Source organism: Papilio polytes, unplaced genomic scaffold, assembly GCF_000836215.1.
Source record: "Papilio polytes unplaced genomic scaffold, Ppol_1.0 DF821845.1, whole genome shotgun sequence".
NCBI lineage: Eukaryota > Metazoa > Arthropoda > Insecta > Lepidoptera > Papilionidae > Papilio > Papilio polytes.
In genome coordinates this window covers 1,472,945-1,487,496 of record NW_013527359.1, presented here as the reverse complement: position 1 = coordinate 1,487,496, position 14,552 = coordinate 1,472,945, and the positions used below count along the sequence as shown (strand labels likewise).

The following is a 14,552-nucleotide window of genomic DNA, read 5'->3' as shown; positions in this document are numbered from 1 at the left end:
GCAGTAAATTACTCGGAATTTACAGGTACGTTTGTCGGTGCAAAAATTAACGTTGAAGTTGTCAACGTAACGTCGTTTAAGGAGGCAATAAACTAAGCATGCCCGCTTTTATGGCTTTATAAATAATTGTTCTCTGTGGATTTTAGTAAAACACCTGTACAGTGCTTAGAGAAACTAGTTGTACCGATGCGTTCTGCGAATTTAGTCTTATGGTAATAAAACGTTACCGATCCTTTATCAGGTGTTATTTCGCTGTACTAAAAAATTGTAACGAGTGAGCGTAATAGAAATTCTACATAGATGATTAATTGAAAGCGTCGCGTAAAAAATCGCTGACAAATCGAGACTATCAAACGCACGCGGGCTAAGTTTGCGGCGTTGGATTTTTTGCTTCGCTCGTACAAAAGACATCGGGTAGCCGAACCTTCAAGGACTGCGCTGTTCCGCTTCAGGTGTTTCTAACGCACTACCGAAACGAACTATGTACGTATTAAAATGTAAAATAGGTAACATCGTGTTAGACAAACTAGACATTAAAATATTTCATAGCCTAAGTTTATTGTTCTATTGTCTGATTATGTTATCGAGTTTCTGATGCTCAGAGGAGTTTATTGAGTTTATCAAAACTTTTTGTTTTCTATTTAATTCCTATTTTCTTCGTTAATTACTCACATCTCTAATGAATGCATCATTTTTATCCTTAACACGTTCTTAATGTTTTTTAGTCATTATGGTGATCTCGACAATTTTTTCTATGTAATTACTTAATAGCTCGGAGATTATGTTACGTAATACTTCGTAATTTAGAAGACGGACTCCGTATCTTGACTAGGAATAATCTATACTAATAATACAAAGAGGAAAGATTTGTATTTTTGTATGTATTGAAATAACTCAAAAAGTATTTGGCCGATTTCAACAATTCTTTCACCATTAAAAAGCTACGTTTTCACAGAGTGACATTAGAAATGTTTTTTTTATTATTTTTAATTCAGCGCAGAAGTAGTCGTGGGCAATAGCTATTTGATATAGTTAGTGCAGCATTTTAGTCGTTTTACGAACGATTCTATATTTAAATGGGCATTATTTTAATGCAACTGATAAAAGTTAAAAGTAAAACTTATGTGTTTGATTTAGCGCAGCTGATACAGCACAAATTTCGGGACGAACCAGTTTGTTAATGGGATCGCGTGTGTGGTGACACTTAGAAAAAACGTACGATTTTATTTTTGTAACATTCAAAATTTCCCTTTTAATTATGTTATTTTGGGCTTGCAAAACAGGACACTTAAGTATCAAGGTGACACTTAGAATTATTAAGTAGCCACTAAGTGTACCAAGGGGTAAGATCAAGGTAAGATTAAGGGGTAATCACACTAAGTAGTGATGTTTTATGGAATCTATTCTAAGCGTTTAGTCTACCAAAAACAACTGACTGTGGTTGTGGCTGATAAACAGGTCATTGCATCATCAACTTGCCCTTAACCCTTATGGAGGGTCGGCACAGTATATGCTGCTCTTCCATACATCTCTATCAACAGTCATATCTGAAACCACTCCTTTCTTAAGCATATCCTCTTTCACACAATCCATCCATACTTTATTCGGTCTCTCTCTTCCTTTGTAGCCATCCACATTCATTCTTAACACTTTCAGGTTTATGTCCCCATCGTCTTGTCGCATAACATGTCCATAAACAGGTCATTGCGCGTTGAAATGAAAAATTGCTTGCTTTAAAAGGGTCCTCTTCAAATATTTTGCGCTTTTTTGTTTCCCAACTTTATCTCAACTATCTACCGCTTAAAGACATGGACTTAATCAAGGGATTTCGTTACACATTTGTTTTATTAGTGGTCTGTTTAAAGGATAGCCTCTACAGTAGCCATTTGATAGTCATTTACTTACCTCGGTCCTTCTGAAGTCGGGCCTTTGAAACCCCTTTTCCCTTTTTATGTCGTTTGGTAATAGATTTATAAGAGATATAGAAGTGACGTAATTAATTATATCATGTTTACTAATATTGTAAATGCAAAAGTATATAAACGGATGTTTGTTAGAGTTTGTCGCCTAAAATACTGAATGGATCTCGACGCAATTTAGCATAGATGTAGAGTCTGGAAGAACACATGTGTTACTTTTTTTTTAACTTTTCGCTGACGGAATCACGCGTGAAAGTTGATACATACACTTGTAAATATTGATATCTTTCTAAAAGACGGAGAGAAACGATTTCTTACTAAGTTCAGTGCAAGTATATCTAATTGGATGCACTATCGATGTGTCTCAACCGGTTGAATTCCCTTTGATTAAGAGATCCGGGTCGCGATACAGGCTTCCCGTATCTAATACTGCAGATATCTGTCTGGACATGCGAACATATAAACAAATACTTTGTTATACAGGCTGTTTAATTTTAAAATGAAATGTTAAGAGAGTAATGTACTAAAAAGAACAAGTCGTATAGTAAATAGTACACTCTATATAGAAGTATCTTGTAAGAGTAGGAGTAATATTGTTCTATAGAAAAAAAACATCGTCAGGGGCAATATTAATTTTGTAGACAAGCATTATTTTTTTAATTTATATTTATGAAATAAATCTCTTTTGTTCTAGGAGAATATAGATCCATCGCCGTATAGTCTGTCACCAGTGTCAGCAAAATCTCAGAAACTCCTACGTTCACCGCGCAAAGCGACGCGCAAGATATCCCGGATTCCGTTCAAAGTGCTCGATGCGCCAGAACTGCAGGATGACTTCTATTTGAACCTGGTTGACTGGTCGGCACAGAATGTGCTCAGTGTCGGCTTAGGTAGCTGTGTGTATCTATGGAGTGCTTGCACCAGTCAGGTTAGTTTTGTTACCCTGGTACTTATAGAATTATAAGAGTTCATCTAAACTTTACGTTGGCTGGTTGTTGCCGTACTCAGAGATTTCCCTTCAAGACTAATTACGACTCTGAGTAAAATTCACTAAACATTTGGGTTTAGGCGGTTACAAAATAATACGTAATTGTAGATCTAAGCTGCGTTACCTACTGATTGATTTAAGTAATCGATTTTTATTTTAATATATACTAATATTATAAAGAGGAAAGATTTTTATGTATTGGAATAACTCAAAAACTATTGGGCCGATTTAAAAAATTCTTTTACCAGTAAAAAGCTACGTTATTGCTAAATAAGATAGGCTATGTTTCTTTTACTATTTTTTTTTATTTCACGTGAACGAAGTCAGTAATACAGTAAGCTGTCACGTGATGTGTTTATCAGGTGACGCGGCTGTGCGACCTGTCGTCGGAAGGCAATGCTGTCACCTCAGTCGCGTGGAGCGAGCGCGGACATCTTGTCGCCGTGGGCACGCAGAAAGGACACATCAGTGTATGGGATGTCGCGGCTAATAAGGAGGTAGGCATAAGTTACATCGAATCTAAAAGTAGTTTATGTAAGGATATTGGAATAATTTATTAGCGTGTGGTTTCTATCACGCTTCTGAGGGCAACAAAAGTCACGACTTTTGTAGAACATGACCATATGAGTATGCGTGCACTACGTGCGCTGTTGTGCTTTCTCTGACATTGTCACTACTATATTGTGTATTATGATTTATTGTTCGTATAATTGAGTCGCTTTTCTTAACCTCGTTATTAAAATTGCATTGATAGTGTCATATTGACATACTATTCTGTCAGAACAAATTTCAAGGTAGTTTGAATATCTTGATTAAAATTGATTGAATAATGACTTTTGACATTGAAAATTAATTATTTCTATAAAATTCAATTGTTTTAAACTATGTAGAACATAAGTAGGCGTAGGTATGCAGAATGCATTGAACAATCACCACCGTCACCTACACACTGTCTTTCTGTTCTTTGATACGCTGTCGGGAATATTAAGATAATGTCTTCACTAATATTCTCGTTTAACATGCATTTGGTTAGGACTATATTTTTCTGAATAAAAAAATGAACTTTGTGTGCAGGTGACAAAACTGCAAGGTCACATCGCGCGTGTGGGCGCGTTGGCGTGGAATGGCGACATGCTGAGCTCCGGCTCGAGGGACCGACATATACGACAGCGGGACACTAGGACACCACGTAAGTTGATCTCATATTAACAGAATAGTTTTTTTAAAAAGTAAATGTGATTTTTATTGCCACAAAAAACTACTTAAGACATCTAATACATAAAACCCTAGAGCTACTAAACAAAAAAGAAATGTGGCAAAAGGTGGCAAGCTAATGCAGAGACGGCGCTGGCTGTAGAGCTGGTGAATGTATAACATAACAAGATTTCTATTAATAATTCATTCAAATATATCTTTCACTTAATAATGCATATCGAATGCATAAAGTGCATTTCCTTTGTAGTTGAATGCGAACTCCATTGACAGTTGATTAGACGCAGGAAATGCTCATTGCGGTTCATCGCTAGGATCATACACTCCCCGATCAATAACTTGCACACAATAAGTTAGAAGATCGTTTTATAATATTTTATTGAATAAATTGATACGTTTGTACTTTATAATGCAAGCTATTCGAACTTCATTGAGAAATGACAAGGGATAAAAGGGACTGTATTCTTTATTGGAAGACCATTACATAGATAGTGTGTTAGGTAATAAATATCGCAACGAACCTTAAAATTACATTTAAAATTAAATTCCTGGTTTTTATTATGACAGTAAAGGAAGCTAGTGCTCGAAACACTAGTCCACTAGCGTAATGTACAAAATAACTGGCGTCAGTAAGCTTATACCATGCCAGGGCGACTTACTGTACTGGCCAGATGAGAACTAAAGGCTCTTAGATAAGTAGTAGACACTTTTTTATGCTTTTTACATCAAATAATATGTAGTATATAGTAATAATGCATTACAGCTCAGCAGACGTCGCGCGTGCTGCAAGGGCACCGGCAGGAGGTGTGCGGCCTCAAGTGGTCGCCCGACGGACAGTCGCTGGCTTCGGGCGGGAATGACAATAAACTCTTCGTATGGTCTATGGTAAATATTTACTTTATAGTTTAACTAGCTGTTCCCATGCGACGTCATCCGAATAAAATTATGAAAATTTTATTTTGTTGTTTACATGTGTCAAATTATCAATTGTAATTGTCAAAATGACATGACATTATGACAAACCTTGGCAACCTCGCTCCCTTGATGTTGACAGCAACTTATGTCTATTTCCCACATTAGGGTTTTTATCCAAAATTTTTACACCCTAAGTTTAATGGCGTGCAATATATAGCCTAAAGCGTGACGTAAGTGTAGGGTTTTTTATTAAACGAAGAATTATTCAAAAATGTGCTGTAACTGCTGACATCTTAGGCAACAAAGAAGTGTGTGTTTACGCTTTATTATAATAGTATAGATAAGTACAGCCGCGAAAATCCGCGGTGTTCCACTTCATATACGTACATAATTTACCCGATTTTCTTAGGGAAGGAAAATCTCATTTTGACCTACTTCCTTATATATAGTAGGCTCAGAGTGAGCTGGTGATGAATGATGAAGCATTTATAATTGTATGTCTTTATTGACTTATTCCATACATGATATATTTTATATGATTTGTATAAAAATAAAACATATTATGTAAAAATAGAGCAGCTGCCGAATGCGATATCTCAAATAACCAGTGGTCAGGGCTGCAGAGAGAGGAACCTCCTCACTATGCGTGCAGTTTTTATAAGAACTGCCTTTTGAATCGAGCTTCTAACCCACTTGGTTTTCTCTGTCACACTTAATGGATTATTTTTAAAAAATTCTTTATTTTTCCATTGATCTATGTTCAATTTACTCATTACTACCTGTTTCAATTTAGGAGAAAAATTCAAATTCAATTTAAAAGAAAAAAAAATATATTCATTTAAAGGTTAATACACACTTGCAATATTAGTAAGGTTTTTCTACTTGTGTACAATATAGTACGTGTGTTACAGCACAGCACGTCCCCGGTGCAGACGTACGGCGCGCACGTCGCCGCCGTGAAGGCCATCGCCTGGTCGCCGCACCAGCACGGCCTGCTGGCCTCCGGCGGCGGCACCGCCGACCGCTGCATACGCTTCTGGAACACCCTCACCTCGCAGCCCATGCAGTGCGTCGATACAGGTCTGTATACCATCATCATCAACAACAACAACGTTGTCATCATTAACAACAACATCGTCATCATCATCAACAACAACAACGTTATCATTATTAACATCAGCATTATTATCATTATGACCATCATTTTCAACATCGTTGTCAATATCACGTCAACAACGTCGTCATTATCATCAACATTGTCAACAACGTCAACACCATTATCAACAACATTATCAATAACATTGTAATTATCATCATTATCATTATCATCGTCACACTCTTTACAATCGAGGATGTTTACATTTCTGTAGACGTAAGTTATAGAACAGTCACCTGCAAGTGCTATACAAGACCGAACCTCTAGTTTAAACAATGCTCAATTGTTACTGAATGATTTAAATAGAAACTCACATAAATAAAGAATCAGTACAGCAAGGGTCTTATTGTCAAGAGGGCGCTAGTGAGCTAAAATTTAGTTCGACTTTTATCGTTCTATAGTCCGTCATAATACTGAAAATGTAACTGTTTTTTCAGGATCACAAGTGTGCAACTTGGCTTGGTCCAAACACTCCAGCGAGTTGGTCTCCACGCACGGATATTCGCAAAATCAAATCCTCGTGTGGAAGTATCCTTCATTAACACAGGTAAAATACCTCATTAGAACTTCTTACTATACTATATAGGTGAAAGTTTGGATGGATGGATGTTCACTATCATCAAAGGCTTGATAGATCTTGGTAGAACATACTCTGAAAGAACAGATATAAATTTTGTAATCCGCGCAAACAAAGTCGCGTTTAAAACCTAGTGTTATATAAATTCCACATAATCTAATAGTAAATTGCATATCTATACTATTATAATAAAGCGTAAACACACATTTCTTTGTTACCTAAGATGTCAGCAATTACAGCATATTTTCGAATAATTCTTTTTGTATTAAAAAACCCCACAGTTACTTCATGCTTTAGGCTATATATTTTCACGATAAAAACCCTAATGTAGGAAAGAGACCATAGGTTGCTGCCAACATCAAAAAAGCAGAATTGCCATAGTAAGGTAATTGGTATTTTGACATTTGTAATTGATCATTTGACAAATGTAAACAATAAAATAAAATTTTCATAATTTCATGCGGATGAAGTCGCACGGGAACAGCTAGTTATTAATATTTAATCGAAAATGCAATTTAAATAGTGCTTCCTGTTCTTTAAAAATGTTTTGTTTTTCCAGGTGGCAAAGCTAACAGGACATTCGTATCGCGTCCTCTACCTTGCTCTGTCCCCCGACGGCGAGGCGATAGTCACCGGCGCAGGGGACGAGACGTTACGCTTCTGGAACGTCTTCTCCAAAACTCCTTCACATAAAGAAAATAAGAGCGTACTTAATCTGTACACCGCGCTCAGATAAACTGTCAAAGAGTAAAGTGAAACGTCAATTGGCGCTAGTGTCGCGACATAGATTATAAAGTGAAGTGTCAAAAGTGATGCCATCTATCGACTTTGTGGCGTAATGTCAAACCAAATACGTTTGAATCGTGTTTCTAATTTATTACGCGAATTAATTAAGTTAACAGATGTCTAATATATTGAAAGGGTTCCGGTTTATTATATGCCTAGTTATACATATGTATAGTTTTTTATTTGTGACAAATTATTTTGGAATCGATTTAATATAGCGGATGGTAGATGGAAAATATAATTTGACGTTTTTCCCGCCTTTTGTTGATGTCAAATTGTGATTTTTTAAATAAATCCGATTCGATGTATTTTTATAACCAAACAAACTGTTGTTTAGATTTTGTATTGTTACTTTTTCGTGCAATTTCTGAGAAATTTAGAAACAGTAAATTAAGAGATTTTTTAAATAATAATCTTGCAAATAATAACTAAATAAAAGGTAGTTAGTTTGTACAAAATCTGAGAAATGTATAAAAAATGAATAGACTTCTTGATTTTATAGAATTATTTTACGTTTTTTTATCTTATTTCTTTACAAACTGCACGAATTAGTATTAAAACATGCGGAAGTTTTGTATGTATGTACACTTGTTTGTGTATCTCGTATACATTTGTTTTTTTAATAATTTAGACCACAAATTATGAATTTAAGTTCTTGATTATTTTGACAAGCGTTATTTAGTGACAATTTGAACGTTTTTTTTTAATTGAAATAAATATTTTTGTAACACCATTTATTTAGCTTTTAAATACTGTTGATAACGTAAATTTGTTATTTATAACATGTCGTTTGTTTAAAAAAATTGACATGTATTTTTTTTCTTGGCCTTTGATTTTTTTGGCACAAATTTAGTGGTAATTTTTTTATAATTATATAGAAATTGCGTTGTTTTCATTAATTGAATTAAAATTTGTCTCAAATTGTCACTATATTCAATGTTTGTCGTTATTTACGACTTGACCAATTTTGTTGATCAATTTTTTGCTTCGGCCATATTTGATTATGCATTTTTTTCGAGAATAAATGTTCTTTTACATTATAAATCGTTCCGAGAATGTATTATTCTAGGAATTTCAATTGTTTCATGGCAACAATATTAAAGTTTTATTTTTCTGTTCCAGCTAAAAGAGAGTACAATACCTCTATGTTAGAGTGAGATAGCAATATTTTTTTTAGAACATCCTGTATGTACTCTCTAGTAGGTGTTTTTTTATGGTACGATTCCAGAAATATACGCTTGCTGTTGAACGTTAAATCTTGATAAGATTTTCAACGGACTTTGGATTTATTACGCCTAAAGCCGACTACACACATTTAGGTTTGTTGGAATATTCCGGAAGTGTGTAGCTAGCTTAATGTATAGCGACAATCAAAAGTCTCATGTTCTTGATTTAAGTGAAAAAGCGTCAAAAAGGGTTTGTAGCATATTTTTTCTAAGTATATTAAGTTAGTTTTGATAGAATTCGTTTTTCCGATTTCCTTTCTTTAACGTTTTTTTGTAGTGTTTAGTTTGTATAGTTCCATTCTGACATTTTTCGTGCGCGAGGAGATCGGATATTTAAATTGTAAATAAGTATACTAAAAAAATATCTTTTATTCTGTATATTAGAGGTGCCCATGATCTCACTAATGGCAGATGTTTGAAAAATTATTCTAAGTAATAAAATTGAGATGTAAAAGTTTCGCTTGATTATATTTATTATTAATTTATTTCCAGAGATATTGTCGTATGGCAACATCGTAGGAATTTAGTTCCTTTGTCTATGGTGCGATTTATTTCATTTTTACCGTATTTAATTGAAATTCTCGTCGCATAGACAGATGGCAACCTCTAATATTGCCCTTTTCCCATAATTCCTATTAGTTTAATATTAAAAAAAAACGTAATTGGATTTGTGCAATGTAGGTTTATTATCTATGGTACATGCTGTGACGTCACTACTTCATATGACAACTAGATTCCCGCTAAAAATATTACTGTCACTTGATGTAATTTTTTTCTTTTATTTCTTTCAATCTTTAGTTTATTTTTGTAATTATTTATATTTTATTATTAATCTTGAAACTTTGATCTTTCAATGATTTTGTGTGTCTTAACGAAATAATAAAAGTTTTTGCGCCATTTAAAAGTGGGTTTTCGTAAGTTGTCATATAAATTGGTACATCATAGTATTGGATTTTGTTTTAATTTTATGTTCCAGTCGAACTAAAATTGAAACTTAGTATTTAAGGTTGATTTTATTGACACCAAAAATTAACATTTTCGCTTCAGGTAACTTAAAAATTGTGTTTGGGTTTAGTGTGCAACACTGTTAGTCATAGTTATGTGTGATTTGGTTTGGTAAAATCGTAAGTAATTTGAGAACCACCAAGTAAGTTCATGCAATGAATTTTCAACACACTGAATTGTAAAATTATAATTGCTTTATAAATAACGCCTTAATGTACTTATCATTTATAACTCCACCGCTCATATCGTTTGTAATTTAACAAGTGTTTAAAAAGATTTATTTATACATAAAAAAGATAATATATTTAATGAATACATTGTAAAATAGACTGATATTGTACACCCATTCTGTTAATTAGAACTAAAATATTAAACGTGTGATCTGTAAATGTGTTTTATTTTACTTTAACGAAAGCTATTATAAACCTACAAGTATATGACAGTTAGTATATTTTGGAACACGTCATTTTTATCTTAACCAATAAGAGAGCGGCAACTGCACCGTTTCTGTAATTACGAAATTTCAGAAACATATACGCTGGTCTAGCGTAGTTTTATTTGCTTTTAATAAGGCCTTTAACATGATACTAACTTACGATTACCAGTTATTGTTAATTCTGAACATAAAAATGTGAAAATCCTGATGTATTTTTTATTTATTACATCGCAGTGACATCTGAGCGTATGTTATGAATGGAATATGACGATTGACGTCCATTGTCTCATGACAACTCCGGTCGCGTTTTAGTCGCTCTAAAATGGTCGTAATTTTATTCTATTATTTTTAGCGCAATGGTTGCTAGCTCATTTTTTTTCTAGTTATTTTATAACAAGTAGAATCGTTTAAGAAAAGAAAAAAAATACATGCATATTCCCTATTACTATGTACATTCAGGTCATAAGTTGCTAAACATTAGCATATTAGAACTAGCTTACACGCGACTTCGCCAGCGTAAAATTATAAAAACAGCCTATTTTACTCACAGATAAATTACCTATCTAACAGTGAAAGAATTTTTAAAATCGGCCCAGTAGTTTTCGAGTTATTTCAATAATACAAATCTTTCCTCTTTATAATATTAGTATAGATACAGTTTTATTTTTAAAGGGAAGTGGTTACTGATAACTCTAAAAACCAGCAAGCAAAATGTCAAAAAGACGCCATAAGATTGTTATAGGTCCAATTGGAAATGATCATTTTACTGAAACATAAAAACGCAAACTAAATATTAAACCTGACTATGAAGTGCGCTATCAAATTGCTAGGAAACTTCGTTAGTGTAACTATATTTGATTGAGCTACGGTAACGTAAATCAAATTTACAATTGCATACTACGAGAATACTTCTATTGATTCTTAAATATGAAATAACACACTTAAAATGTATCTTCATTGTTTTATCGACTTTAATAAGAGGACAAAATTGCAGATTAAATTCTAGACTGCAATTTCGTTTCTTTGTTATTGTAAAAGAAGATGGAATTCCTATTTATAGGCATGATTATCTATTTTTTTTTATAATATATGATGGCAAAAGAGCAAGCGGCCACCTGAATCCGCCAAAATGGCAGATGCGTTGCCTACCCTTGTCCGATTGAGGAGGAGACGCACATAAAGAGGATATTTCCTCTTGCTATGCATCTCCTCTACTGTCAAATCCACTTGCCCTTCCCATCCTCTCCTTATGAGAAAAGGATGGTAAGGAGTAAGGGACTTAAATTAGGCCTCCGGCACCACACTCATCAGACGAAACACAGAATTGCTTCCATTTCACGCCTGTCTTCTGTGTGGTCGTGGTATTACCGGGCGAAACGGCCCATTCGTGCTAAGATGTTAAAGCGGGCTCTAGCACTGATACCTGTAAATTATTCAGGTACATATACAAAAAGATATCTATTACGGAAAATGAGAAATATATCCCTACACTTCATATATTCCATCCATATAGACCATCAAAGTCGTTCACTCGTAATGTTTGCTTAATTATCTAAAAGGATAGCAAAGAAAATGTTAAAAGAAATTTCCCTTTAATGTGATTTTGTTGAAAACATTCATTCGCCGAGAATAAACTTTTTATAAAAGGGAGACCATTTGAGTGCACAATAAGCTTTTTGTAACGCCAATAATATCGAGTAAAGTGGATTGAAAAACATTACAAATTTTTTATTTATAAAATGTATGTAATGATTAACCTACTATATCTGCATTGTATGTAAATGTCTCTAAAGACAAAATTGTCAGTTCAAAATAATTTTCTTTATCTTACCATCCTGACCGACGCTCCCCTCTTGCAAATACTTAATCGTTTAATACAATAATCTAAATTCAAAGCTGCAAAATCAATTACCAAGCCAAGTTATTTGTAATATAACTCTTATTGTTTGTGTTGTTAGGTTATATTTAATTTGGCAGCCGCGGACACTTTAACCTCTGACCTTACCTGCCCGTCGTTACGTCTTTGCATTTGTTTAGTACTTGATCGAGTAATCGTTTAGAAAACTCAAAGAAAATTGTACACAAAGATATCGGATATTTTGAAATTAAAACATAAGGTAAATTTCTCATGATATGGAAGGTAAAACATATTCAAATGGAAAGTAAAATGTCAAAAAACTAGTGCATTTTTATGTAACATAATGAAGAAAGAAACTAGTAATTTCTTTTTTGATATACTAGAAATAAAGGCTTCGAAAAAAATCTGTACTATAATTAGAAGTAAAATTTTTTATAGATATCTTTTGGTTGATAAATTGCTGAATCCAAACGCACGTCGCCGTCAAAGCCGCAGTACAGGCAGAGGGTGTGAGGTCGACGACCCCGCCGCTACAAGCTACTAACGCTACGAGATCTCTACGTACACACGAAAATCTACTGCACCACGTCACGTAGCCGTTTCAAATATTTCATGTAGTTTTTTATCTATAGAAACATATTTTTTACGGCGTATAATATTAGAATAAGAAATTAACGATACTTTTTTCAAGAGATGATAAAAACATAGAGGCGGGTGTAAATTCATTATCTGTTAACCCTTTACTCATGTACGGATATGGGCTTTTTCACCCGAATAATGTAACCAATCTTTTGCTTTGTAATCGCCGCTAAAAATGTGACAGACGTCAAAATTTTCATGGAATTTAAGCGTGACCTTTCAAAACACATTTTTTGCTTCGATAACTTCATAAAATGCGTTCCCGAACTACGTAGCTTTAGTTTTACTACTGTTAGCTTTTTAACTATTTTTGATATATTCTGTATTCTTAAAAGTTATTGTTAATCTGTGCTATTTATCAATACATTTATCTTTTTTTAAAACAACAATATTGTTAGGAAAATATTAGGAAACGGAAGGAATAGTGAGGGGGTAGTTTTATAAAACATATGGCAAGGAGTGGCTCGGGTTTAATCGCAGTCTTGGCGCTCAGTCGCCAACAAGCTCAGTGTTTTACTAGTAGTCACAACGGAACGTTGGATATATTTGTGTTGTCGCATTGGAGTTCAGTTTGTGTGTTTTAAAGTAATTTACAAATATTGTTAATATGGGCGTCCGTCTACATTTTAAAGGAAGTCATTTGTGGAAATGTTTAACAATCAGAAGCGGGATCATGCGAAAACAAATCTTCAATCCACGTTTACAGAGTTCACGTAAGTAGACCATGTTCTGTGACACCATTTTTAATAATTGTTGTAAATAATCTTAAAGCGATGATAGTGGGATTGTTTTTCCCCAAGATACAAAACCATGCATAACTAAATGATCTAAGGTGCTATCACAATTTGTTTTAAGCGAGTGGTTAAAGAACAGTGAGGTTCATCGATGGTGTTCATAACGAGAAAAAAGTAAATCACTTTAATTTATGACTAATTATTTATGCATGAATCTATCATAAGTTGTATAAGAGATCTATTTTATTATCCTTACATTAAAGAACGATGTTGGGATTACAAGTGTATATTTTGCTTGTTAATTTTATTGTCTACGAGCTGTTGCCCGAGACTTCGTCCTCGTGGTATTAGAAAACATACAAACTATATAAATTACAAAAAGTTACGTATCCCACGGGAACCGGACATTTCTCGGCGATGCTAAGCTATCTCATGTGTACTCCAGACTTTGTTTTATATCTGTGCCAAATTTCAATAAGATATGCTGAACCGTTGCAGAAAGATCGAGTAAACATTAAAAAACTAAATCAATGAATCCCACGGGGACCGTAATTATTACCGGGATAAAAAGTAGCCTATGTGTTCTTCCAGACTATACTGTAAACCTCTGCCAAATTTCATAGAGATTCGTTCAGCCGTTTAGGCTACAAACGCTACCAAACATCCATCCATCCATCCATCTATCCATCCATCTAAACTTTCGCATTTATAATATTAATAAGATTTGTGTCAAATGTATCAGAGATTCATGTCGGAAGTTGCTGCTCACTTATTGAAAGAACATAAATGAGGTGTTGTACATTTAATTTAAAGTAATGTTGTCGCATTGTAGTTCAGTTTGTGTGTGTTTAAAGTAATTTACAAGTATTGTTAATATGACCGTCCGTTTATATTTTAAATAAGTTATTTGTGGAAATATCTAACACTACGTAGAAACTTCGATCAACCTCACACTAATTGACGACTAGATAATGTTAAATTAAATGGGAACGAAATGTTACAACTCGCATAAATGTATGCAGTTTAGAAACCGCATGTTAACGTAAAAGCATTGAATCTATCAACAGCTTGTTGCCGGCAATGCGGACGCTCGTGTCTCGG

At 34.0% G+C, this 14,552-nt stretch overlaps 1 protein-coding gene across 1 annotated transcript in view; it reads left to right on the top strand.

Moving 5' to 3' along the window:
• LOC106108148 (fizzy-related protein homolog) overlaps positions 1-7,959 on the top strand; it is a 52,022-nt gene extending 44,063 nt beyond the window's left edge. Inside the window, exons 3-9 of the mRNA XM_013289238.1 lie at positions 2,614-2,847; positions 3,270-3,404; positions 3,982-4,096; positions 4,883-5,004; positions 5,946-6,114; positions 6,628-6,737; positions 7,327-7,959. Coding sequence (XP_013144692.1) covers positions 2,614-2,847; positions 3,270-3,404; positions 3,982-4,096; positions 4,883-5,004; positions 5,946-6,114; positions 6,628-6,737; positions 7,327-7,503 — 1,062 coding nt within the window. The 3' untranslated portion in view covers positions 7,504-7,959. The remainder of the gene's footprint in view (positions 1-2,613; positions 2,848-3,269; positions 3,405-3,981; positions 4,097-4,882; positions 5,005-5,945; positions 6,115-6,627; positions 6,738-7,326) is intronic.
• The last annotated feature ends 6,593 nt before the right edge of the window (positions 7,960-14,552 follow it).